This window comes from Bos taurus, chromosome 22 (genome assembly GCF_002263795.3).
Source record: "Bos taurus isolate L1 Dominette 01449 registration number 42190680 breed Hereford chromosome 22, ARS-UCD2.0, whole genome shotgun sequence".
Taxonomy (NCBI): Eukaryota; Metazoa; Chordata; class Mammalia; order Artiodactyla; family Bovidae; genus Bos; species Bos taurus.
The window spans coordinates 51,174,959-51,201,214 of NC_037349.1; the positions used below are offsets into that span (position 1 = coordinate 51,174,959).

At 47.6% G+C, this 26,256-nt stretch overlaps 1 protein-coding gene across 3 annotated transcripts; it reads left to right on the plus strand.

Annotated features, from left to right (window-relative positions):
* The first annotated feature begins 681 nt into the window (after positions 1 to 681).
* On the plus strand, positions 682 to 24,484 carry IP6K2 (inositol hexakisphosphate kinase 2). Of its 3 annotated transcripts, XM_059879566.1 has the most exons (7): positions 723 to 793; positions 6,456 to 6,638; positions 16,655 to 16,985; positions 18,859 to 19,081; positions 20,211 to 20,386; positions 23,082 to 23,257; positions 23,713 to 24,484. In XM_059879566.1, the coding sequence occupies exons 3-7, from the start codon at positions 16,784 to 16,786 to the stop codon at positions 24,211 to 24,213; spliced, it is 1,278 nt and encodes a 425-aa protein (XP_059735549.1). In that variant the 5' UTR covers positions 723 to 793; positions 6,456 to 6,638; positions 16,655 to 16,783; the 3' UTR covers positions 24,214 to 24,484. The 3 variants fall into 3 exon arrangements, with proteins under 3 accessions (XP_059735550.1, XP_059735549.1, NP_001029489.1); NM_001034317.2 differs by lacking the exon at positions 6,456 to 6,638 and having other exon boundaries at positions 732 to 793; XM_059879567.1 differs by lacking the exons at positions 6,456 to 6,638; positions 16,655 to 16,985 and having other exon boundaries at positions 682 to 793.
* The last annotated feature ends 1,772 nt before the right edge of the window (positions 24,485 to 26,256 follow it).

Below are 26,256 nucleotides of genomic sequence, written 5' to 3' on the forward strand. Positions count from 1 at the left end.
CAGTAGCATCCTTGTCCTGCCTTGCCTTTGACAGCCACATTGACATTCACTCAGGTGGGAGCCCTTCTGGCCAACACAGGGCATAGGACAAACAAGCTTCAGACAAGTACTGAAGGGTGGAGATTGGTGGAATCTGGGTTGAATACTGGCTCACCCACCAGTCCACAAAGGGACTATACAGCCCTTCCTCTGTTCACCCCTCTATTACCCAGTCATTTGTCCATCCATCTACACCCAGTCATCTGTCCACCTATTGATACAACTGCCCTTTATCTCCCGTCTACAGCCACTCTTTTGTCTATCTTTCTATCCAACCTCATCCAGTCCTCTGTCCATCCATCTACTAGGGTGACCAACTTCCCAAATTGCTGCACACATTCTCGATGTGAAGTCCTGCATCCCAGGAAACTCCTCGGTCCTAGGAAAAATGATACAGTTGGCTCACCCATCTGTATCCCTGGCATCCCTTATTACAACCATGGGCTCGAAGCCCATCTGTCCACCCACCCTGACCTCCTTGGCCACCCGCTCCCTTGAAGGCAGACAAGACTCCACCCCTCTCCCTAACTCCGCCCATTCCCCGCCCCTTCCGGAAGCGGCTACAACGAATCCGGGCGCCCTAGCAACAGCGCTTTTTGGGCCGCCCAGTCCGCGAGCTGGGCTCCCGGTGCGAGCCAATAGTGAGGGGTTCAGAGAATGAGACGCAGGGGGCGGGGCTCGGCGCGGCGGCCGCCATCTTGCTGGGAGAGAAACAATAGGAAGGAAGCTCCGAGGGACCGGGCTGAGGCAGCAGGTAATGCCATCTTTCCTCGGCCTACGGCCCTGCCGCCCCGCGGACTTTGGAAGAGGGTTTCTCTGGGTCTTCAGGGAGCGAAGTCTCTGGTCATTAGGGGTGTCCCCAGGTTTTGGGGGAGGGGTCCTCCCCCGGTTAAGGGTGTAAGAGAGATCTCTCAGGGTCCCTGTGGGGCCAGATTTCCCCCGGTCACTTGAGAGAGGCATTATTTCTTCAGGTTACTGGGGAGAGAAGATCTCCCCTGATTTTGAGAGGCAGAATCTTCCCTGGTCATTGACGGGTGGGGGGGGTCTCCCGAATATTTTGGTGATACGGGGTCTCTGTTGGTCATTGGAGTCTCCGCTCTTTGTAAGAGGGCAAGATCTCTGGGTCGTTGAGGGAGGTCTCCCCAGGACATTGGCGTCCACGATATCTCGGGTTATTGATGGGAGTCTCCCTGAGTCTTCTGCTGGAGAACTCAGTGCCTCAGGTACGGTTACCTGAGGCTGGCAGCTGTGCAGCCATTTTGAGTGTTGAATGTCAGTTGGGTTTGTCAGCTGGTGTCAGCGGGGGGAGAGGGGGTATTTGCAAACCTAACCGTCTTATCCCCCAAAGCTCTAAAATGGATCCGGGGACGTCTTCTTCATAGTGATAAGCTTCACCATGGAGGGAGCGTGCAGATCTTTCACGTTGCGTTGATTGCAGACTGCATTTTGTCTCTTGCGTCCAAGTGATTAGTTTTTGGATTTTATTCAATTTCTTCTAGCCGAATTGTAGAAAAATGAGTCCAAATATTGTGAAAAGAAAATGTAGAAACCAGTAAAATGTAGTGCTCTTAGATACTGGGGAAGTAAAACTAATCAGTGCTTGGAATGAAACATTTTGGTAGTGAAATGTACATAGAACAAGAATAAGATAAAATCATGTGAAAGAATAGTTTTAAGCACTGAAAGTTCTGAAAAGTGATAACAAAAAATGTTGCAGACCACAAGTTTTATGATACTTTGTATAAAGCACCATGATTACAGTAGTTTTCATGAATTCTAGTATTTAATTATTTGCTGTATTTGCATTTTTAGCAGGGTAACATTTTAAGGGAACTAAAATGCTTATTTACATAGATTGCTCTTGTGGAGTTTGTGTAATTTCATCCTGTAACCTGGTGTTTAGGATTTAAAGAGAAGTTTCAGTCTGGTATTGTTATTGTTTTAACTTTAACCACTACCAAAATTAGAAACCTGAGCAAGATATATACTTTTATCAAATTGGTGTAATGAATACGTGATCATGTTGACGTAATAAACCAGTTGATCACTTGGTAGTTTTTTCTGGAGGAAAAAGTTGAATGGTTAGCTGGTATTCTACTTGGTTTACCTGCTTTGTAACTTCAGACTTTAGAGTAGAATTCGCAGAAATTGTTAGGAATTGGACGGATGAGAGCTAGGACTGGAGTTGATACAGTTGTAAAAGCCAGTTTAGCAGATGTAATAAACTTCTTTTCGTCTCAAGGCTTTGCAGGTGACATCCACCAGCCCTCTATCTGTCTGAGCAGTGGAAGGTCTGAGGAAGGCACGACTACTGACTGATGAACTGTAGCCAGTCTTTTTTGCAGAGGGGTGCAAGGGGTGCCAGAGACTTCTGTAAGCACTGAAGATGTCACCCGTCGCTAGGCAACAGGGCTAAGACTGAGCCTCCCCAAGGCCAGCTTGCTGAGGTGAAAATTTTCCATTGTTTGGCTCAAGAAGGATGCGCTGGGGATGAATTTTTCCTTCAAGTGAAGTTATTTTACCTCGTGGGGTAATCACCTTAAAGACATTGAACACGTTTTTGTATGGTAAATGATTGCTTTCATGTGATTACATTTTAAAGCATATTTTTGTTTTTTAAATAAATTATATTTTTGCTTATTTGCATACCAAGTAGCAATAAGCAGTTCTAGTGTTTGCAGTATATTCTGGTAGCAAGGAAGAAGCCTTTTCCCCCAAAATTGAGTTAAGTGTTTACCTCAGAATCCTCAGAATTTGAAGGAAAAGAGTCTCCAAAAATGATGGATAAGGTGGTTTAGGTCTGTTAACCATCCATCCATCACCAGCCTCTGCAGTTAGGAACTCCTATCCGATCTTCACACTCTGCCTTCCTCCCCTCCCCTTAAAAAAAAAGTTGAAATTTTAGGAGGCCTGTCCCCAAACTATAATATCCATAAGTATTTCATGGCATATCACTAAGACAAGGGGCTACCCACAGTTTCTACACCAGTAGGCCTTTTGTTTGTTGTTGTTCACTAACAGAGTCACGTCCGACTATTTGCCATCCCATGAACTGCAGCACACCAGGCTTCCCTCTGCTTTACTATCTCCTGGAGTTTGCTTGAACTCATGTCCCTTGAGTCGGTGATGCCATAATTTCTTGATTTTTCTCAAATATTTAGTCATGGTCAGATGGCCCTGATTGTTTCATTGGTTTTTTTTTTTTAATGGTCAGTTTGTTCAAACTAGGATCCAAATAAAGTCTGCAATTGCATTTGATGAAGTGTCTCTTAGATACGTATATCAGTTCAGTTCAGTCGCTCAGTCGTGTCCGACTCTTTGCAACCCCATGAATCACAGTGCACCAAGCCTCCCTGTCCATCACCAACTCCCGGAGATACATATATGGTCACTCTGTTTTGTAATTAATCTGTTGAAACATCTGTCATTTATCTTGTAGGGGTTACCACATTCTGGCCTTTACTGATCACAGCCTGTGTTTGAGACCTTTTGACAATGGTGGCCACGTTTGAAGGGGTCATGACACCTGTGTATCTTTTTAGTGAAGAAGTTGTGATGGAGTGGCCAGGACTCAATCAGAAGTGAGCCCCAAACCGTGAACTCTTGAGGACTCTCAGGGACCTGTAGGGCCGCACAGTGTAAGACCCTCCTCCTCCCTCTGTGTCATATGGTCCAGATTTTCCATGTGGAACAGTGAGTCTTACCCTTGGCCTCCAGGAGAATGTAGGGATTTTGCTCCTTGTCTCCTCACAGACCTCCTCCTCTCACTAGTGTTGCACCCTCTGCCCACAGGCTGTTCATTTACAGGCATCTTGACCCAGACCTCTTCTTTCTTTGCATGTTACTTGGAGTGCCATCTGCTCTTTCCTTTGCAGCTAATTTCCAAATCTGTTTTCAAGTTAGGTTCACTTAGGCTTCACTCCCACCTTACCAATTACCTGCGGTACATTTCTTCTTGATGGCTTGATCATCCCTTATATTTAATTGTTGGCAGGTCAACGCACGTCTTCTCAGCTGTATCTGACTTTATGAACAAAACATCCTTGTTCTGACTTGTTTTGAAGACTTAGTATCTGACTCATTCCTGTAATTTGATTCCGTGTATTAGGGGTTCTGAAGAGAGGGTCTGTGCTCGCCAGCTCCACGCATGTTATGCAGAGTTCAGGGAGGGTATGCATTTTCAGGACAGAGGCCTACAGTTGTCTCAGATTTTCTCCGGGGTCAGCTGCCCCCTCAAGGGTTGAGGGGGGCTACAGCGTGCTACACCTCACCCTCCACCAGATCCTTCTCTATCTTCTCCCCTCCCTCCTTAATTCCCCTGTGTGGGCTGGGCTCTGTGGGTGCAGTGCAGAAGACAGGAGGCCCTGTGCCCTGCCATGTGTGCCACTGAGTAGGGGAGATGACTTTAATGAGGTCACTCCAGGTGAGACAGGTGTCTGGAGATGGCAGTTCTGATGTCTTAGTGGCCCTGGAGCCTGGGGGCTGTCAGGATGTTTTCCCACCTGCCCTCTTGGGACAAACAGATGCAGAGAGACTTAGAAGAAGAGGAAGCCCAGGCGGTGAGATGATGGAGAGATCAGCTTAGTTGCAGTCCTAATGGCCTGCTGGGGGTCACAGCCCTGTTTGTTGGGGGGCGGCTCTTCCTGCTGTCATATCCTCCCTCCAGCGAACTCCCAAGCTTGGGACTGGGAGGGTGTGTTGCCTCCTTCTCTTTTACCTTTAGTTTTGACGTCTTCCAGTAACCAGATACTAAATTCATAAGCTTACAAAGTTACCTGAAATATTTCTATGGTATGAAACATGACAGAGAAGCGTGAGAGAGTTTTCTGAGGCACTCAGTTTTTCTTTAAAAGCTTAAGGATTTTTCTTCTTTTGATCCCCTTTTACACATGAGCTTCTAATAAATATGAAGAAGATTGCTATCTCTTCCTTTGTTCCTTAGGTAAGAATGCAGACGGAGAAGGCTCCCGGCAAATGCTGGTTCCTGCTGCCCCCACCCCTCCACTCATGTCACTGTAGTAGTGACCGGCTGGACCTCTCTGAAGCCACGTTTTTCCTTGTCTCTCTGCCTGATTAACTTTCCTGATAAAAAATGTTACCCCAGTGCTCCAGGATGCAGTAGCTTGCATACCTTGTGGGTCAGGTCAGAGTAAAGAATAGGTGCAATCTTTTAAAATCTCTGCTCTGTCCCAGTGGCAGTTCTACTTTTAGGACTTTTTCTTACAGAAATACTTCACAGGTATGCAAAGACAGATACAGGCATGCTCACTGCATTATTATTGTAATTTCAAAGTTGGAAATAGTGTCGATAGGGAAGTAGATAAATACATTACGATTTTGTGTGACTATTACACAGCCTTTAAAAGGAATCATATATAGATAGATGTAGCAGGCTGTCTAAGTCATATAGTTTAGTTGGGGGGAAAAAGTGGCAAAACAGAAGACAAATGTTGAATAATTTTCTCAAAATCATAGAGACAGAAAGTTGAATGGTGGTTTCCGGGGGCAGGGGCTAGGCAGAGTGGGAAGTTACTACTTAACATGTATAGAGTTTCAGTTTGAGATAATGAAGAAGTTCTGGAGATAGTGGTGATTATTGTACAACATTGTGAATGTACTTAACGCCAGAGAACTGTCTACCCCAAAATAGTTAAAAAGGTAAATTTTATATTGTGTGTATTTTATCAGTATTTTTTAAACATTAGGTGAGAAAAATAAAGCTGATTTTACTGGGGGGAAGAAAGGCAAAACAACGTATATAGCCTGATCCTATTTCTGGAAAGAATAGAAAAGTGCATTGAAGAAAATCAACAGGATGAAGAGACCCCAAGCTAACAATGGTGGTCATTTTATCACACTTGTAACCAGTTTAAAAGTCTCTTTTGTAAGAAATGAACAGGATGTCCTTTGGCGCTCTGTTCCTTTACCTGTCACCCCTTTCTTCACCCTCCCCCTCCACCAGGGCAGGCTTAATACGCCCTTATCCACTTACACTGTCAGGTCCATCCTCTGACCTCCATCTCCCGCTGGACTTTCTGTAGGAACTGGGACAGTGGACAGAGGACCGCTCACGTTTGAGGAGTGCATTACCCACCCGTAAACCAGGCAGGAGGCTGGATTTTTCATCGTGTTCCCATCTCATGGCACCTCCTTAAAGTTACCATGCCTGGTGTACAGATAGAGACATGAGAGTAGGTGAAGCACCGTTTATTCCCAAGCATCAGACAGGCCCAATATGTCAGGGAGAAGATTTGTAAAAGAGTCTTTTGGTACAATTTAAGTGTGCAGACTTACAGAGAGGTATTGAAAGTTGGGTTTCTTGTAATATTTATTTTTAATTGCACATACGTGTTTAGTTATTACCTCTTTATAAATAAATAACTTCCTTTAGAAGTTAACGCTTTTTATCCACACAGGAAATGGCAACCCATTCCAGTACTCTTGCCTGGAAAAATTTCGTGGATGGAGGAGCCTGGTAGGCTACAGTCTGTGGGATCGCAAAGAGTCGGACACAACTGAGCAGCTTCACTGACTGGTCATGAATTGGTTCTCCGAGTTGCCTGTGTGCATTTCTGCCATTCCCGTGGCCACATTTGGAGGTGGTCTCCTCTTAAATACTGTCCTCTCCTCTCAGTGTGTACATTGTCACTGGAACCTTTCTCCAAGCTGGTTGTGACCCCTGCAGTGCGGCCCTTTTATTGTGTTGATATTTTAAAATAATAGCTTTATTAAGATACAGTTCATATCCCATGTGACTCATCCCCAAAGAAATCCTGTATCCCCCACCCGCAGTGTTGCCCCCTCCCCGCTGACCCATCCACCTTCCCGAGAGGCCTCGCACCCTGGCTTGTTTGAAAGGACACCACTGCACTGCGTCCCACCAGAACTGGAGAGAGGAAGTCAGCGCTGCCCAGCTGGCCCTGCTGTCAGCTGTGGTGGTATCTTCCAGAGACCGTTGCCTTGTGACCAGGGAGGCTGTAGCCCTTTACCATTTTGCCATTTTCCACATGGGAGATTGGAGGTGGAGGACTTCCACTTACTCAGTAAGAGTTAGCTGCCCCTCGGCCTGTGAAATCTTCCCGGATCAGGGGTCGAACTCGGGCCACCTGCATAGGCAGGCGGAGTCTTAATCCGTGGACCACCGGGGACGTCCAAAGCGGCTGTATTGGTCCTGTTAGCATGGGACGCTTTCATACCCTTGAGGGGAGCGCTCACCTGAACGAGGTATTGTGAGACCCGGAGGAAACTGCCCTCCGAGCATGGGATCTGGTGTAGCGCGGGGCACACCTTGGTTCCTCCACCGGCAGGCACAGCACTCACTGCGCTGGCCTGCGCAGGTCAGGGCTGCCTGGGTTCTGGCTGCCCATGAGGACTGAATCATTTTTGGCACCATTTGTTTCAGAGAATGGGTTCACGTGTCATCTGGTTTGGGAACTGCTGAGAAATGAGCAGGGTAAACACTGACCACAGGCAGGGAGCATATGCCTGAAGCTAATGGACTGTTGCTTTACTGGCACAAGAGAGAACCATGAGTCAGGGTAGGAAAGTCCCCCATAGATCAAGACCAGTTTTGGCCAGTTTTCAGGCATCACTTCTGTTGTTCCTGTTGGGTATGTTGCCTACACAGTGGTAGGAGTTGCAGTTGCATCAAGGAGGAAGAGGTGCCAGATGGAAAATGGCCCTTGAAGAGGGGTAACAGGCTTTTTAAGGAGGACTTAAAGTTCTTGGTCTGTGCATGGAATACATTTAGGTTCAGTTCAGTTCAGTCCAGTCTCTGAGTCATGTCTGACTCTTTGCGACCCCATGAATCGCAGCACGCCAGGCCTCCCTGTCCATCACCAACTCCCGGAGTTCACCCAAACTCATGTCCATCGAGTCGGTGATGCCATCCAGCCATCTCATCCTCTGTCGTCCCCTTCTCCTCCTGCCCCCAATCCCTCCCAGCATCAGGGTCTTTTCCAATGAGTCAACTCTTCGCGTGAAGTGGCCAAAGTATTGGAGTTTCAGCTTCAGCATCAGTCCTTCCAATGAACATCCAGGACTGATCTCTATTTATAAGTAAATTTGATATTCTGGTAAAGGGGACATGTGATAACTTAGAATCAACAATTTAGATTTTCTTGAAGGAGCAGTGCTCCAGTTTTAGCTTGAAAAACTTTTTAAATTGCTCAAACTCTGTCATGCAAGCATTGTAACTGATAAACATATTTCTGGGTTGGCTGAAAGTTCCTTCTCCTTGTCCCTTCTCCATCTTTCGGCCCTCAAGTCTTTCATTCCAGAAATCTGGTCTGATGAGGCAAAGAGATGGACCAGTGTGATCCTCAGAGAAGCCTCTGGGAGGCTGCTGTTCACCTTATGGAAAAGTTTGTCTGCATTTTTGGAACAGAATCTGCTGTTTTATTTGTTCCTCAGAATTGGTGGAAGGATCTGCATTGTTGTGACTGTCATGAAATACACTTACAACTTGTAGTTTCTCCTTTATTAAAACTAGAAGAAGATGCTAATGAGGGGGGAATGAACACCTGGTGTTGGACCCCAGGCATCTGTGTCAGGTCAGTTGCAGGGCTTCTGTGTTGTCTCTCCAGCCCTGCTGTGTTCTTTGGTGGAGCCACTGCTTGCTGTGACATGAGGGTGACCTCGTTCATCTCAGAGAACATCTTGTTTTCCGTGATGAGGCCTAGGTGGTCTGGTGCCTCAGTGCAGCCGTGTGTAGGGGAGTGATCGCAGTATTTACTCCAGAAGGCTGTGGGAGGAGGGGAGGAGTTACAGAACAGACTAAGGGCTTGGTGAACAGTAGCTCTTGTCTCTGGCATGGTTGTATCCCATCGTCACTGAAGGCTGAGTTGGTCACTTCCTCCTCTGACCTTTCAGCACCTTGTACACACTCTGGGGGCAGGATTATTGGGATTATTATCCTCACTTGTTTACATGTCGTTGGTCTCGCAGTGTCTCCATTGTGGAGTAGAGCTGTGAGCTGGCAGTGTGGGTGGCATCAGTGTCTTTGTGGATGAGTTCATAACCTTCGAGAGCTGAGCAGCCATCTGCGTTTTTCTGTTTCGGTCATAGTGAGTTCTTTTGTTCTTCCTCCTAACGTTTTCACTCTCAGTTATAAAGATAATAGACATGCTCTGAGTTTGAGAAAATTTCAAGAAGTTTGAAGCACTCAGGAAACTAAAGAGAAGGGAATAATGATCTGACCACTTAGTACAGGGCAGATCCAGCTTTTCTGGTGGCTGAGGTTTATATAATGTAACATAAATATATGTAATTGATTTATATAAACATATAAGTATCATCCATCTTTAAACAAAAGAATTTACAGTTATGAAAACTGTAAATAAGAAAATGAACTTACCTGCAAAACAGAAATAGGGTTACAGATGAAGAAAACAAACTTAGAGTTACCACGGGTAAGGAGAGGGGAGGGATAAACTGGGAGATTGGGATTGCCGTATGTATACACTACTGTATGTAAGATAGATAAGTAATAAGGACCTGCTGTATAGCACAGGGAACTCTACATAGTAACCTGTAATGGTCTATGTGATAAAAGAATCTAAAAAAGAGTGGATATGTCTATATGTGTAATTGATTCACTATGCTGTACATCTGGAACTAACCTAACATTGTAAATCAATGATACGCCAATAAAAGAAAAAAACACCAGTAAGGTAAAAAAGTAAATTTGGATTGAAAGAAGAAAACCAAAAAAAAGTCATACATTTAAAAAATCGATACTACAATACTTTTTTTTTTTTCTGCTGTGGTGAGTGGCACATGGGATCTTAGTTCCCTGAACAGGGATCGAACCCATGCCCCCTGAGTGGAAGTGTGGAGTCTTAACAACTGGACCTCTAGGGCAGTGCTAATACTATATAGTACTTTCCCCCCTACCTTTCGGGGCAGTGTGCTGACCACCTCATTTTATGACAGCAGTGTCGTAATTTTTCTATAAAAAGATCGCATAGGGATTTCCCTGGCGATCCTGTGGTTAAAAATTTAATATTTTTTTTTATGCAGTGACTCCAGGGCCTTGGAAGGAGATGAACAGCCATGATCCCTGTGAGTCAGTGTTACTTTTTTAAGTGATAACTTAGCAACCTGAAAGCTGGGTCTTTGGGATGTCAGCTCAATGCTAACGCAGAATTTCTGAATGCTAATTAGTATATTTGTAAATGGTGAGAGGATTTTAATCTTCTTTTATCCACATTTTAAAGTTTTATTCTTCACTGACCATGCTTTTGCCTGATTTTCTACAGAGAGAATTTTCCAAGAGGTTGGCTTTTATTAGATTAAGAGCCTAGGCTCTGTTGACATGAAACGGTACCACAGCAGCAGGTCCCAGATGAGTGTTCAGGTGCAGGGCCCTTCATTTACACGCCCCGGTTAATGCAGACTTAATACAGTGGGAGATTATAAATACAAAATTAACACCTAGTCGATGCCGAGAATGCATTTGGTGAAGGGTGTGGCTGTTTAATGGTGGTACTACCTGTATGGTTGGGGTGGGTTTGGATCATTGCACCAGGTGCCTCTCGAGGTCTCTGTTGATCTGTGTGCAGCAGATACTCACGACGCACAGGTGATTTGAGGCACCTCCTGTGGGGTGCTGACTCTGTGCTGGTGCTCTTCTGGGCTATGGAGATTGAGCAGTAAACAGAGCAGTCACTAATCTCCAACTTTATGGACTTGGTTTTCTGGTGGGGGCAGGGTGGAGGAGACAGAAAATGAACAGGACAAATAAAACATATACAGCATGTTAGATGGTGATAGGTGCTGAGGAGAAGATAAAGCTGAGTTGTGTAAGGCATGTGGATGGGGAGATATGGCACCTTCAGATGGGGTGGCTAAGGAAGACTTCATTAAAGAGGTGATGTTTGGATAGAGAGCTGAAGGAGGTAAGAGAGTGGGCCAGGAGGATATCTGGGAAAGAGTGTACCATGCAGAGGGAATGGCAAGAACAGAGGCCCTGAGGTGGGTGTGTATCAGGCATGTTTGAGAAATAACAAGAAAGCCAGGATAATTGAAGCAGATTTGCTGTTGATCTTTCTTTCGTGATGGGTGTTTTACTGGAAGGCTTATTGGACCATTTTGCGTCTCTTCTGCTTATTTGTGTGTAAAGGATGCTTTTGCTTTGACTTTGCAAGAATCAAAAAAGATAACCATGCAACTGGTATAGGTCTCCTAGTATTAGCCGTATGTGCGTGCTCAGTTCAGTTCAGTCGCTCAGTCATGTCCGACTCTTTGCGACCCCATGAATCGCAGCATGCCAGGCCTCCCTGTCCATCATCAACTCCCGGAGTTCACTCAGACTCACGTCCATGCGGTCTCAGCCACCCGCGCTAAATGGGTGTGTGTGCTCAATCCAGTCCAACTCTTTGTGACTCTATAGACTGTAGCTTGCTGGGCTCCTCTGTCCATGGGATGCTCTAGGCAAGAAGACTGGAATGAGTTGCCATTTCCTTCTCCACTCTTAGTATTAAGAGTAAAAGCCTGCTAAAAACTAGGCTTTGAAGGTGAGCAGATGGCTCAGGGTTAGCAGTGGGTGTCATGGATTTAAGAGAGAACATGGCTGTCCCTGAAAGTCTCTACCATCAGGGAGCGCCCTCACAGAAAAGGCAAAGCCCTTACTTTAACCAGGATGGCGACCCAGGCTTACCTTGCTTGCATGAGTGACTCAAGATGCTCAGTGGAGGCAAGTGAGCCCAGTTAGAATAGACAGGAGGGTAGATAGGGGGTGAATTCCAGCTAGTGCATTTCCATGTAGAAACTATTTGTCAGCTGATAGGATCTTTTAACTACAATCTTTCTGATTATTTTAATTTGTACTTGTTATGAAATTTTTGTAAATTAAAGTATAAGGAAAAATTCAAGCTCTTTATTGAAATATAATTTATATACAGTAAGATTCATTGACATTAAATCTCTGATGAGTTTTGACAAATTTATACAGCCATGTAATCACTGTCCAGTCACAGCATAGAACATTTTCATTACCCCTGAATGTTCTCTTGGGCCTCTTTGCAGTCAGTCCTGGTCCCCTACCCTCTGCCCCCTGGCAACTACTTATCTACTTTCTGCTATTGCTTTTTCTTGAATGTCATGTAAATGGAATCATACAGCAGACATTCTTTTGTGATTGGCTTTTTTCCAGTTAATCATAATGTTTTTGGGATTAATCTTTGTTGTTGTGATTAATCTTTGTTGTGTATATCGGTACATTCCTTTTATTGCTGAATAATATTCCATTATATGGATACATCACAGTTGGTTTATTCATTCCTCCATTTGATGGACACTGGGATTTTCCCCACCTTTTAGTTACTGTGAATAGTGCCACTGTGAACATTCAAGTACAATGTCCTTATGTGAACATTTGTTTTCATTTCTCTTAGGTCAGTACTATGAGTAGGATTACTGAGTCATATAATAAGTATATGTTTAACTTCATAAGAAACTGCCAAACTGTTTTCCATGGTGGCTGTACTTCTTTTTTCCTACCAACAGTGTTTGAGAATTACAGTGACTGACCCTGGTGGTATAGTCATGGGTTGTGAATGGATGTGGGCACTGGCTCTGAGGCTCATGGAGAAGGTTCAGCTGGTAAAGGTTGTTTTGTTGCTGTCCCCTGTGACTGCTCAACCCTGGGGCTTTTCTTGAGGCAGAGTAAGTGGCCCCAGCAGATCCTGTCTGTAGCCTCCCACGTTAACCAAATTCTAGATGTGTGAGCTAAGGGCCCAAGGGTCTTAGTTGTTTTATTTTCAGTATTTTAAAGGATACAACTATTAAGGCATTGTTTCCAGCAGAACCTTAAACAGGCTTAGGGCATGAGCTGTGGGGGAAATATGTGTCATGTCCTAGGATGAATCATGTTCTGCATTTCTCACCGATGGATAGTTTTGTGGACAAATGTGAGGCAATGTGGAAAGCTAAAACAGATGCTAAATGTGAAGTCAGTATTTTCCGATTATTCCCTTTCACACTAGGTTCAGGGTCCATCACATGGACTTCTTAGTAACCATTAATGTTTTAGGATTCCTGGGAAACCAGGCCTTAGACGACTCAGATGTTGAAAAACCTTTAAGAGACCCAACTGCTCAAACCACACGTGGGAAAAGATTAGCCGTGAAATGCAGCAGATTCTTGGGGCATTTTTCTTCTGACCAGGCTGAAGCCACTAGAGATATGCTGCTGCTGCTGCTAAGTCGCTTCAGTCATGTCCGACTCTGTGCGACCCCACAGACAGCAGCCCACCAGGCTCCTCTTTCCCTGGGATTCTCCAGTCAAGAATACTGGAGTGGGTTGCCATTTCCTTCTTCAATGCATGCATGCATGCTAAGGCACTTCAGTCGTGTCCAACTCTGCGACCCTGTGGACAGCAGCCCACCAGGCTCCTCTGTCCACAGGATTCTTTAGGCAAGAATACTGGTGTGGGTTGCCATTTCCTTCTCTGATCTATGGTATAATCATTGGGAAATTGCTCCTTCATTTTCCCACAGGCATTCAATCTTTAAGGGACCCTAGAACAAATGCTGTATTTCTCTGCAGCCCCAATGTGAGAAATATGTTGTACAGTGAAGCCATAGTTATCTTCAAATTGAGAGACCGACCATAATTGAAATAAAAGAATCACAAAACAGGACTTACTGTATTATCTGTGATGCAGTGGGTTTTGCTCTTTTTTTTTTTTTTCTATTTGATTAAAACAGACTGCTGGTTGCCACTCACTAATTGGATTATACCACCCTTAGCGTAGGTGGTGGTGGTTTAGTTTAGTTGCTAACTTGTGTCCGACTTTTGCGACCTCATGAGCTGTGTTAGCCCACTAGGCTCCTCTGTCCATAGAATTTTCCAGGCAAGAATACTGGAGTGGGTTGCCATTTCCTTCTCCAGGGGATCTTCCTGACCCAGGGATTGAACCCACATGTCCTGCACTGCAGGCAGATTCTTTACTGACTGAGCACAAAGGGAAGCCCTCAGAGTAGATGTCTACCTCAGGTCTTTCCTTCCCACCTTACAGACCAGAAAACTGGAACCCAAAGGGAGCCAGTGACTTGGGAGTCTTTCTCCAAGCAATGAAATGGCAGAACTGGGGCTAGAATCTGGCTCCATCTAACTACGGGATCAGTTTTCTCCCCAATTCTGCCATTTAGGAGTTTCCTCCATCATCAGACTTGGTACAGGCGGGAAAGGGCCTTAGTTTTCTTGCCTCTGTGTAAGGTGATGATTCTTCTCCAGGGAGCAGTGTTCTGCGAAGTGCCAGAGTTGGGTGCTGGAGGGAGGGTGGCAAGGTTCCATACCAAGGTTCCAGCCACTAATGAACACATGGGAGACCTGGGAGAAGGTGGAGACCCTCACTGGGCTTTTCAGCCTCCAGCCACACCCATGAACCATACTCCAGAGAGCTTTCATGAAGGGCCAGTTACTGTTTGGGATTTTTCACTGGAGTAAGAGATGCCTGGAGAGAGATTTTTTTTTTAATTGAATACATTTAAGGAATCTTGAACAGAGTTATTGGAAAGGGTGTTAGGCATTGGTGTTAGCACTGCTGTAGCAACAAAAGGAGTTTTCACATTTATGAAAGGTTTGAACTGTGTTTCTAAAGCCTGGCCGATGAAGAACATCTTGTGCTTTCATAATTTAATAATTATGGTACCTAGTTCTTTCTTGGGTACTGGCAGACCAATCATGAATCAGTAGCTTTCCTTTGGGGTTGCTCTTACTCCAGAGGTCTTTTTCATTACTGAAAAACTGGTGTGAACAGCTCTCTATAAAGCTAAAGGGCTTGTGTGGCCACGCATCTCAGAGCTCCACCTTCTGTAGAGAGCCTGGAATGGCTGGAAGGTACTCGTCTTTCTAGCTGATCGCCTGTGTTGTGTCTTGGGATGCTTCTCAGCACCTGCCCTCCTGAGGGCTTCTGTAATGAGAAGGTAGTGCCGGGTGTAAGAAATCAGAACCTTTGACTTTCTGCTCTTTGCATGTAGGAAAGCGTATTGATTTTTAATCCCTGAGCCCAGTGGGAGGGAGCCCACTGTCAGTTCTCTCTGAAAGGAAAAGAGTAACACCAGCTAAACACTTTGAAAGAGGCTGCTTTATAAATAGAAAATACAAAAACATGGTGAAAACACCATCACAGGACAAGCTAAGTGTCCCATGTATATCTGAGCGCTGTACGGAAGCACGTGTGCCAGAGACCCAGGGCCCCAGAGGCAGCTGTGGAGGGACAGACAACAAATTGAGGTTTGTTTGGAAACTCCGGCTTCTTGGCTCTAGCCCTGGATGAGTTTCCTCAGCTCCCTGAACCAACTTCCTTGTTTCTGACAGGGAGAATAATGTCTCATAGAAAGTATCGGGAGGATCAAATTAAGTCCCTGCAGTGAGCCTAGCACAGAGTGGGTGCTTTACCCACCTTAGAGGACAGTGGGCAAACCTCCATCCAACCCATTCTCACCACCACCGCCATCTCATTTGGAGTCGTGGGAATTGGAGGAGTTCCCAGTAAGAACCCCTTACAGATTCTGAAGCATAGCCCAAGCCCCCTGTTAGTATTGCTAGTAGCACCTGTGTAGTCAGTCTGTAAATTCTAGACGGAAAACAGAATGAACATGGCATACCCTGAAACGGTTCACTAACGTGTGGAGGTGTGCTTTCTGAGATCCAGTGTGCTTGGGGATCTGAAGTTCCTGGACCTCAGTGGACTAGGGCCCCAAGAATGCAGCTTTGGTTTAAAGGTGTGCCCCAGCTTTTGGAGATAGGGAGAGAACCAATAAAAATAGTCTGTGACCTAGAACACTGTGTATCTTTTTTAAAAGAGTTAGCCAGCCATGATCTGTTGTTTTTAGATACAGAGGTTAATCATTAAAGCTGGGCCCAAGCTCCACTGCTAATAAGGTTAATGGGCCTTGTTTTTGGCCTTGAGCAGGGGCAGTGGGCGCACCTGTGGGGGCGGATGGTGGGTAATCTTACTAGGTGGTGCATAAGCAGATTTCCCTTTAAATGCATTTTATAAAAACATAAATAACGACCAATAGGGAACCCTGTTACCACTATGTAAACCATGCTGTGTTAGTATAGATTCATCATCTGTAACCAGTGTACCACTCTGATGGAGGATATTAATAATGGAGAAGGCTGTCTATGCATGTGTGGGGCAGATGGGTATGTGGGAAACCTCTGTATTTTCTCAGTTTTGCCATGAACCTAAAACTGCTGTAAAATATAAAGTCTATTAAAATATATTAATTAACGGAGAGCCTTGGATGTCAATTACTCTTAAATCTAACAATTGTAGTAGAAAATGGTACGATTTAATGCGACTATTAGGTTTGAAATTGTGATTTTACCTCATCGTGGCTTCGTGGTAGTGGCCTTCTAAGGCCTGGTGGGGGAGATTGGAGCTGTTTGGGGTTCGCAGCCAGTCCCTGCGAGTCGGCATCCGGCCCCGCCCGGGACAACGGTGGCTGTTTGTTTCTGCGGGAGGGGGCGGGGCCGAGTGGGCGGCGTGGGCGGGACTCCACGGGAGCTCAGGCTGTTTTGTCTTTTCTGCTGGAAGAGGACGGCCAGCGCCTCTAAGGCGGTGCCCGGCTGTTTCCAACTCCGTTGTCACTCTCCGCAGAGCGTCCTGGCCCACACGGCCGCGGAGCTGAGGCCAGGGAGACGGACGCACGGACAGACGACAGACGGAGGACGCGCTGGCCGCTGGACCCCGCTGCCCCCTCTTCTCCCTGCTGCCCGCACCTGGAGGATGAGCCCAGCCTTCAGGGCCATGGACGTGGAGCCCCGCGACAAGGGCATCCTGCTGGAGCCCTTTGTCCACCAGGTCGGGGGGCACTCGTGCGTGCTCCGCTTCAACGAGACGACCCTGTGCAAGCCCCTGGTCCCCAGGGAGCACCAGTTCTACGAGACCCTCCCAGCTGAGATGCGCAAATTCACTCCCCAGTACAAAGGTGAGCCCGCAGCTGCCTTAGGGGTCGCCAGCGGCTGGCGAGGACACGTGAGGCGCCGCGGCCAGAGGAGGTCTGGGCAGCCACCCCTGGAGCCCTCACCCCTCCCACCCGCTCTGTGTTTTCCCTCCTCCTCCTCTTGGCCCTCCGCCCAGCACCTCACACCCTCAGTTTACAAGCCCTGGTAAGATTGCTCAATTCTGTTTTGTGGGTTTGTTTTGAGTTTATTTTTGGTGGAAGTGTAGTTGTGTTTTATGTTCAGGTGTCTCTTGATCACGGTAACCTATAGTCCCCCATGAGGGGACATCGGGGAAGACTTTGAGAGGATTTTACCCAGAATACTTGGCGCCTGCTTTTTGTCCTCCAGGAAACCAGAAGCCCTGGTGATTAGGTAGGCTGGGAGCAGGGTTGAGTCAGTTGGAGCGCAGGAGTGGGAGGCTTGTGCTGATTAGTTGAAGCCCTTTGCTATTACGGAATGTCCCCGAAATTGCTATATTACGGCAACTCTTTGATTCACATATGGTGACTCTCTTCCTTTTTCTAATGGGGGGAATCAGCATGGTGTGGTCTTTCCTGGGGAGGGGGGGTCCTTTGTAAATCGAAGAATCCTTTAAGGAAATTAATTGTAAAGCTGCATTGCCTGCTTATGCAAAAGACTCTTGAACAACCTGGGTTTTTCTGGGACTGTTGAAACATTCTTTGAGGATAGAATGTTACAGTCGCCTCTGTCTGTACTCTGAACATGCATGGTGCTTTGGTGGGGTTGGGGAAGTTGGGGCCCTCACTTGGTCCTCTCTGTTGTTTTTTCCAGGACAGAGCCAAAGGTCCCTTGTTAGCTGGCTGCCCTTGCCCCCATTTTTTCCCTGGTTCTTTCCCACCACAGGAAAGTGTGGTCCCCTGAATTCCCCACCCCAGCTCCTCTGCGCCCAGAGCCGGGTACCACCTCAGAAGCGTCGTCTCTCTAAGCACGCATTCCCTTGCAGCGAGCGAGCAAGCGGGCGGGCAGCAAGAACTGAGCAAATTGAGTGATCCCAGGCCAGAGAGGCCTGGGAGGAAAGGTGTTCAGCCAGTCGGTTTTAAGGCACTCGTCGGCACCTGCTGAAACCCTCCCACCCGACAGCCCCCTCCTCAAAGACTGTCTCATTACATATGGCAGGTTCTAGAGACTCGGGGAGAGCTGCTTTCAAGGCCACTACGCGTCTGTGCTCCCAGCCCAACCCCGTTTGCCTTGTGTTCATCTTGTTCTTTTGTGACATGAGACTGCAAAGACCAATAAAGGAATATATTTGAGAAGGACGAAAGGCTTGGGTGCCCACCGTGTGGGGGCGCCCCAAGAAGCCTTTGCCAGGTGTCTTGTGCTGTGTGCTTTGTTTTGTTTGCTCCTTTATTTTGTTCTGCTTGCCCAGTCTTCCCTTACCCTTGGACACTTCTTACCCCTCAGGGAAATCTCTGTTCAGGCTCTGCTTTAAAGCAAGCCTCAAGGCCGTCGGAGATTCTGTTTAAGGTAGTAAAAAAATCCCACAAGATTTAAAAAGCAAATGTCCTCATGTCTCTCTCAGGATTAGAAGAATTACATAAAAATTAATAAACATTTTCAATGATGGAAAAATGTGTCTTGTAATTCTTTGGCTCTTGCCTCGTTGAGTGAATCACAGAGGAAGACTCTTGGCCATGTTTGCTCCCTAATCGCTTGTCTTGTATGGTGTCATCTTTTCTAGCTGTTTTGATATTTGTTAGGTTTGCAGATGAGTTTGGGGCCTCTGGCAACATAGAGACTAAGGAACAGGGTAAGAAAAAAACCAAATGTTCCAATCATGTTATTTGTAACACATGTTCCCGTGGAACTGAAAGTCTTCCGTGTTCACCCTCCTTCTAGGTGTGGTATCCGTGAGCTTCGAAGAAGACGAAGACAGGAACTTGTGTTTAATAGCATATCCAGTAAAAGGGGACCACGGAACTGTGGACAGTGTAGATAATTCAGACTGTGAACCAAAAAGTAAGCTGCTCAGGTGGACAAACAAAAAGCATCACGTTCTAGAAACAGACAAGACCTCTAAGGACTGGGTACGGCAACACTGGAAAGAAGAAAAAGTGAAGAGGTGGGTATAGACTTGAGAGGGGGCTGGACGCGGGAGGAGGGGAGGGGTCTCAGTTACAGCCCACTGCCCCGGGGCTGAGGGCTCACATGATGGGCTCAGTAGGTGCCGTGTCACTCGGGTCGGTTCCCACGTGCCGTGCCCGGCTTCTCTTTGCTTGACTCTGAGTTAGATTGTGCCATTTTGGGTAAAACAACTGTCCTGGCAGCTGTAAGAGAGTTTCAGTCACTCATTCCTCCTGCAGCTGTCCTGTGCCAGGCCCTGCGTGGCATCTGGGAATGTAGCAGTGACCCAGACAGAAGCCATCCCGTTACCGCAGGTGTTCACTGATAGTGGGAGACAAAATGGCTGCATCTTGGGGATTCCCTTAGGCAGAGCCCTCCCAAGTGGCACACCTTGACAGAGCTTATGAAAAGATAAACTGTGTATGCATATGTGTTAAAAACGTAGCTAAGGACTTCCCTGGTGGCTCGTGATAAAGAATCTGCCTGCCAGTGAAGGAGCCACAGGTTCAATCCCTGGTCTGGGAAGATCCCACAGGCCTCAGAGCAGCTGAACCCAGTGGCCCACAACTGCTGAGCCTGCGTGCCCTAGAGCCAGCACTGCAACAGGAGGAGCCACCGCAAGGGGGCGCCTGTGTGCTGCAACTGGAGAGTAGCCCCTGCTTGTCACAACCAGAGGAAAGCCCACAGAGCACAGCCAAAGATTTTTTTTTTTAAGTGTAGCCAAGTAGATTGACTTATTCTCATGGAATTTCACTTCAGCCTCTGTCTCCAGCATCCTGAGTTAGGGAACTTGGATGTACTAGAGGCCAGGGGGTGGTACTGCCTAGAAGGTGGGAGCAGGGAAGGCTGCCTTGTGGGGTGTGGGCTGGAGGGAGAGGCTGTCCTTGCATCTTAGGTTTTCCTAAAGCAGCAAGCTAACCCCTTAATTTTTTTATTAAATCAACTGTCTTGAGGTGTGGTATACACTACAGTAAAATGTACCCATTTGAAATGTTTAATGTGTCCACTGAAACAGCCACCACATCAGAGCATCAAACTTCCTATCACTGCAGAAAGTTCCTTCATGCCTCTTTGCCCCTGACTTCCGATGAGATGTTATGATTTATCAGCTTCTTGTCTCTTTATAGCCATAAGTTAGAAGAAGAATTTGAGTGGCTGAAGAAATCTGAAGTTTTGTACTACAGTGTAGAGAAAAAGGGGAATGTAAGTTCTCAGCTTAAACACTACAACCCTTGGAGCATGAAGTGTCACCAGCAACAGTTACAGAGAATGAAGGAGAATGCGAAACACCGGAACCAGTACAGTATCCTTTGCTCACAGGGCATCTCTGCATTGGGGAGAGGGGAGGACAAGGGAGGAGACCCTTCAGGCTTGGAGAGAGAAATTGGATTTTTTAAAGTCATGGTTGTGCCAGGACACCCTGCGTGATAACTGGGCAGACATCACTTCCCTCTGGGCTGAGCGCTGGTCTGGGAATGCAGGTGCTGGGGAGGAAGTTTGATGGGTTCCTGAGGGACCAACTTGCATTCGAGGTGCTTTACGCTGGAATGCAAGAAGCTGGTTTATGTTTTCACACACTTGCAGAAGTCCCCAAGTAGAGCTTAAATGCCAGAGTCTGCGGTGGGGTTGGACTGATCTTTCAGTCTGGTTTACCAGGCTGCCACATGAAGAAATCACAAGGGAAAGGCTCCTTTCTTTTTTTCAATCAGGGAACCTGGATGCACACTATAGAGAATGCACTGAACCTAATGGTACCGTCACCCAGTTCCAGCAGCTGGTTAACCCGCTCATATCGGTCTCCTGTCTCTGTATACCCAAAACCCCCAGTTGAACTCTCTCTGAAGCAAGTGTCCGATAATTCATCTGTATACACTTCAGCGTATATCTCTAAAAGATAAAGATATTTTAAAACACTAATACTATCGTTACTCCTTGAAAGTAGACAGTAATTCGTTACTGTCAAATATCTAATTTGTTTTCCCATTTTCCTAATTGTCTTATAAATGTTTTATTTATGGTTTGCTTGAATGCGGGTCCAAATGATGTTCACATGTTGCATTCAGTTGAAACGTTCAAGTCTTTTAAAAATACGTTTCTGTTTTTTTCTTCTTGGAAATTTCTTGTCAGAGAAACGGTCTTCTAGAGTTACCCACCCTCTGGATTTTACTGATTACATCTTGTGGTGTCTTTTACACATTACTCTTTCCCCTCTGTTTCTATTAAGTTGATAATTTGATCTACAGGCTTGATCAGATTCAGGGGCAGTTTGAGGGAGTGGAGGCAAGACTCCTTCAGAAATGGTATTTACCTGTTGATGGGAAGCAGAGTTTCATTGTCCCTCTCTTTTGTATTGCCATTGCCTTAAATCAGTTTTTTAAGTAGGTGGTTTTTTGTCATTCCTTTTTCATTCATGAGCTGGAATCCTGCTGAAAGAGAAGCTTTTCCTTATCAACTACGTGCTTATCATGAAGTATAGTTCAAATAGGAAAGGCAGGTTAAATGCTTATTTTCCTTAGTTTACTATTTGAAATAACGAGATGGTTTCTTAACATCCTCCAGAGGTAACCAGTGAGGTTTTCCGCATCATCATGAACCCATGTATTTAAGGTTTTGAATGCGGCATGTGGGATCTTAGTTCCCCGACCAGGGATCAAACCTGTACCCCCTGCAGTGCAAGTAGAAAGTCCTAACCGCTGGACTGCCAGGGAATTCCCTAAACATACTTGACGTGTTTCAGTTCATTGCAGTTATTTCTGATGCTCAAATTGACCTATGCGTGGCGAGTAGGAATCTTTTAAGCTAGGCTCCTGAGTCATTTTTACACAAGCACAGTCGTCTGTGCAGCTGCCTTCCTTTTCTGGAATGCAGAGATGGTACAGGGTCAGGTATGTTTCGTACTCCAGATGTGCATTCAGTCATTCCTTTAAAGCAGGGGTTGCAAGCTTTTTCAGTAAAGGGCCAGGTAGTAAATAGACTTTGCAGGCCATACACTATCATAGCTCTGTCATCTGTAGCATGAAAGCAGCCATAGATGATGTAAATGAACGTGGCTGTATTCCAGTTAAACTCTTAGTTATGGTTGCTGAGACTTGAATTTCATTCCGCTTTCATGTGTCATGAAATACTATATACATTTTTTGACCTCTTAAAAATGTAAAAACTGAAAATTCCCTGATGGTCCAGTGGTTAGGATGCCATGCTCTCACTGCCGAGGGCCCGGGTTCAATCCCTAGCCAGGGAACTAAGATCCCACAGGCCATGTGACAGAAAAAGAAAAAATTGATTTATAAGAACCACTTGTTCCTAACTTAACAGCTGTAAAGCAGTGAGCAGGGGCCCATGGTTCACCAGTCCGCGCTCTAGGAGCTGGTCTGGGCATTGTGCTAAGTCGCTTCAGTCGTGTCCAACTCTTCTCAACTCTGTGGACCAGAACCCGCCAGGCCCCTCTGTCCCTGGGATTCTCCAGGCAAGAATACTGGAGCGGGTTGCCATGCCCTTCTCCAGGGGATCTTCCTGATGCAGGGATTGAACCGGCGTCTCTTGTGTCTCCTGACTTGGCAGGCAAGTTCTTTACCGCTAGCGCCACCTGGGAAGCCCCAGGGGAACTCATACATCTGGTCATTGTTTCTCGGCCTTTCATCTGGGAAATACATATTTATTTGAAAAGAGAAAACTTGATGAGTTCCTAAGTGACATTTCTAGTTCTTGTTTAAGATTGGGATTAGGGAACTTCCTGATGTTCTGTGTCTGATTTAGGACAGGTTGTTGGACTGTGGGCCACAACTTGCTGAGTCAGGAAATGTGTGTGTCTCCCATGCTTCTCTCACGCCAGTTCCCTGGCCAGAATTGCAGGTTCCCTTTAGCTTTCTGGTCAGCCCTGGGCCGCCCGCCTGGGAGGTAGAGCAGGATTTCTGGGACGCCATGTGTAGGCCCTGTACCCTGGGAGTGCCATGGAGCAGCACCTTTTCTTTAGAGGGGCCTTATCCTTAACCACTCAGAATTTATCTTACTGGAGAACCTGACTTCCTGTTATGAGGTGCCTTGTGTCCTGGACCTCAAAATGGGGACACGCCAGCATGGTGACGATGCTTCAGAGGAGAAGGCAGCTAACCAGATCCGCAAGTGCCAGCAGAGCACGTCGGCAGTCATCGGTGTGCGCGTGTGCGGCATGCAGGTGAGAGGAGTGTTGGCATGTGGTGGGGGTGGGCTGGCTGGGCAGCTGGGAGCTGCCACTCTCCCACCATGGCAGAGCCCCATTTTCTCAAAAGATTCCAGATTGAGAATCCTGTTGCTCTCTGGTGAGGAAGGAAAGCCTGTGTGCGTGGGTAATGCTCTCTGGGGCTGGCCAAACTGGCTGAGTCCAGAAGCTATGGACTGGAGAGAGAGGAAAGGAGAGACATTGGGCACTCCCCACCAAGCCACACACTGAACAGAGGGCTAGCGACGGCGCCCAAGTCAGAGGGCCGTAGGGGTGTTGACTGGCAAGGACAGGGCCTCGTGTGACTGGTATACTGAACGAGTTGAAGGATCGGGTCCAGGGCTGTCGTCTTTGCTGCCACTCTCCTGGGGCTGGGCCATCTCTGCCAGAGATGCCTGTCGGTCCCTGACCTGCTGGTCTCCCTCCCACAGGTGTACCAGGCGGGCAGTGGGCAGCTCATGTTCATGAACAAGTACCACGGACGGAAGCTGTCCGTACAGGGCTTCAAAGAGGCACTTTTCCAGTTTTTCCACAACGGCCGGTACCTGCGCCGGGAGCTCCTGGGCCCGGTGCTCAGGAAGCTGACTGAACTCAAGGGCGTGCTGGAGCGACAAGAATCCTACCGCTTCTACTCAAGCTCCCTGCTGATCATCTATGACGGCAAGGAGCGGGCTGAAGTGGCCCTGGACTCAGACGCGGAGGACTTGGAGGACCTGTCGGAGGAGTCTGCTGACGAGTCAGCCGGCGCCTATGCCTACAAGCCCATCGGCACTAGCTCGGTGGACGTGCGCATGATCGATTTTGCGCACACCACGTGCAGGCTGTATGGTGAGGACACTGTGGTCCACGAAGGCCAGGATGCTGGCTATATCTTTGGGCTCCAGAGCCTGATAGACATTGTCACAGAGATAAGTGAGGAGAGCGGGGAGTGAGCTCTGGCTGCACCAGCACCTGAGAGACTCTGTGTGTCCCGGGCACAGCTGTGCTGCGTCGGGGAGGCGGCCAGTATGGCCAGGCGGTGGCCCTGCAGCCTGGAGCTGAAGCGCAGAGGCCTCTGGGAGTCCTGGCCTGAGCCAGCCCCATCCGCGCTCGGAGTCTTTATTTATTTTAACTATTTCTTCGACATTCCACATTTGATGATGCAGATACCTCTTTCTTCCCTGAGTGTAAATGTTCTAATACAAATCTTTTTGTTAATTGTAACAGTGCTGCTGTCATTCTTGCCAGGGATAGGGGGCCTGCAGCCAGCCCCCCTCTCAACCCTCGGAAGCATCACACATACCACAACCTCCACCCTGGTCCAGCAGTGTCCCCCTTGCCACTGCCCCCACCCCATGGGCCCTGAAGTCACCATAGCCTCTTGGCTAAGTCCTCAGTCCACTAACCAAGCACCCACAGGCATAACCTTAAATGGGTCCATCCCAGCACCCTTATGCAGAGAACTGCACTTGACTCTTGACACAGGTCTTTCCCTGCCCTCTCGTAGGTTTAGTCAGAGTTGGATAGCAGGTGTGCCTAACCTTGGGTCCAGCTCCTGTGCCATTGGCAGCAGCTAATTGGCCGGACATTGTGATGTTGGGCATCCTGGAGCCAATCCTGGGACCTTAGGTGGCCACCAGTCTTTGGTCTGTTGGCGGTTATTGGCTCTGTGGTCAAGGTCCCAGGAGGTAGGGGGCTTGGTGGGAGGGGGTCTTCTGGGCTGAGTGGTCATCTGGGCCACACCATCTGCCAGCACTCCTACCCAGCCCTGGAGCCCACTGCAGCCACGCCAGTGCCATCCTTCATGTGGTTCTAGCCTGGGCAGCCCCCAAGAGAGCTGTTTCTGCTCTGTCCTCAGAGGGTTTCAGGGAGAAGGGTGGCACGAGATCTTGAACTGCTGACACAGGCACAAGGGAGAAGGATACGGAACTAGTGCCAAGAAGAGGATCTGGATGTCCAGGTCTAGCAGCCCCACCTCTTACCTGAACCTCTCAGCACCTTCTCTCCCAGATCCGCTATGCCTATATCCACTATATCCAAAATCACCCAACTGCATACACCTGCTCCCTGGGTCCAGGCTTCCAGAGAAGAATGTGACTGGACCAGCCTCTGGACGGTGATAGGACGTCCCAAGGACACTGGGTTTACCTAAACCCAGGTCCCCTTGGTTTTCTCTGTTGCTTCATAGGACTACAGATGACCTCACCAGGTCAGGGCTGACTGGAAGTTGGGCCAAACAGGCTCTTAACGCCACATGGTACCCCACTCCCCATCCACCAGCCCTTCTATCTGCTCTCAGAAGGAAGCATCAGAAAGAATCGGGATTTGTAAGTCTCCAAAGACAACAGAAGAGAGTGATGTGAAAGTGACTGATAAGGGTGGGAGCCTGACCTTATGCTGTGAGGAGGGGAATAGCGTCCCAGGCAGAAGAATGGATATGCAAGAACCCACGTTAGAGAGGAAGAGAGAAGTTAGTGGCAGAGAAGAGACGGGGACTGAGGATGGGAGGATTATGGACAGCGAAATGGCCTGACCTGGTTTTTGTTTCTGCAGCCCCCTCTCCACTCTCGCTCCCCTCTCCAGTCTTGCTCCCCGTTGCCCACCGCTGGAGCTTAAATAAGTGAGCTCAGCACGCTTCGAGACACACAGGAGACCCGGGGTCGCTGTCCTTAATTTAGTAGGTCAGGATCCACTTCCCTGGGGTGGCATAGATGCAAGAGGCTTATCAGCACAGGACACAGGCTCTGCCTTTGGGCTGCGGGCGGAGCTCTCCTTCGTGAAGTAGGGTGGGCCGCAGTATTAGGGCTTGAGCCGGTAAAAGGAGTGGAGGGCCGGGCAGGAGCAGCTGGGGCTGGGGGCTCTAGGCGGGGTGCCGGGTCAGGGAGTCGAGCTTGGAGACGACCAAGTCTCGGAAAGGGCGGTGGAGTCTCGAGAGCCGCGCCCCTTGGGGCCGCCAGGGGGCGCCGCGCTCCCGCGCAGGAGCCGACACTGCCGGG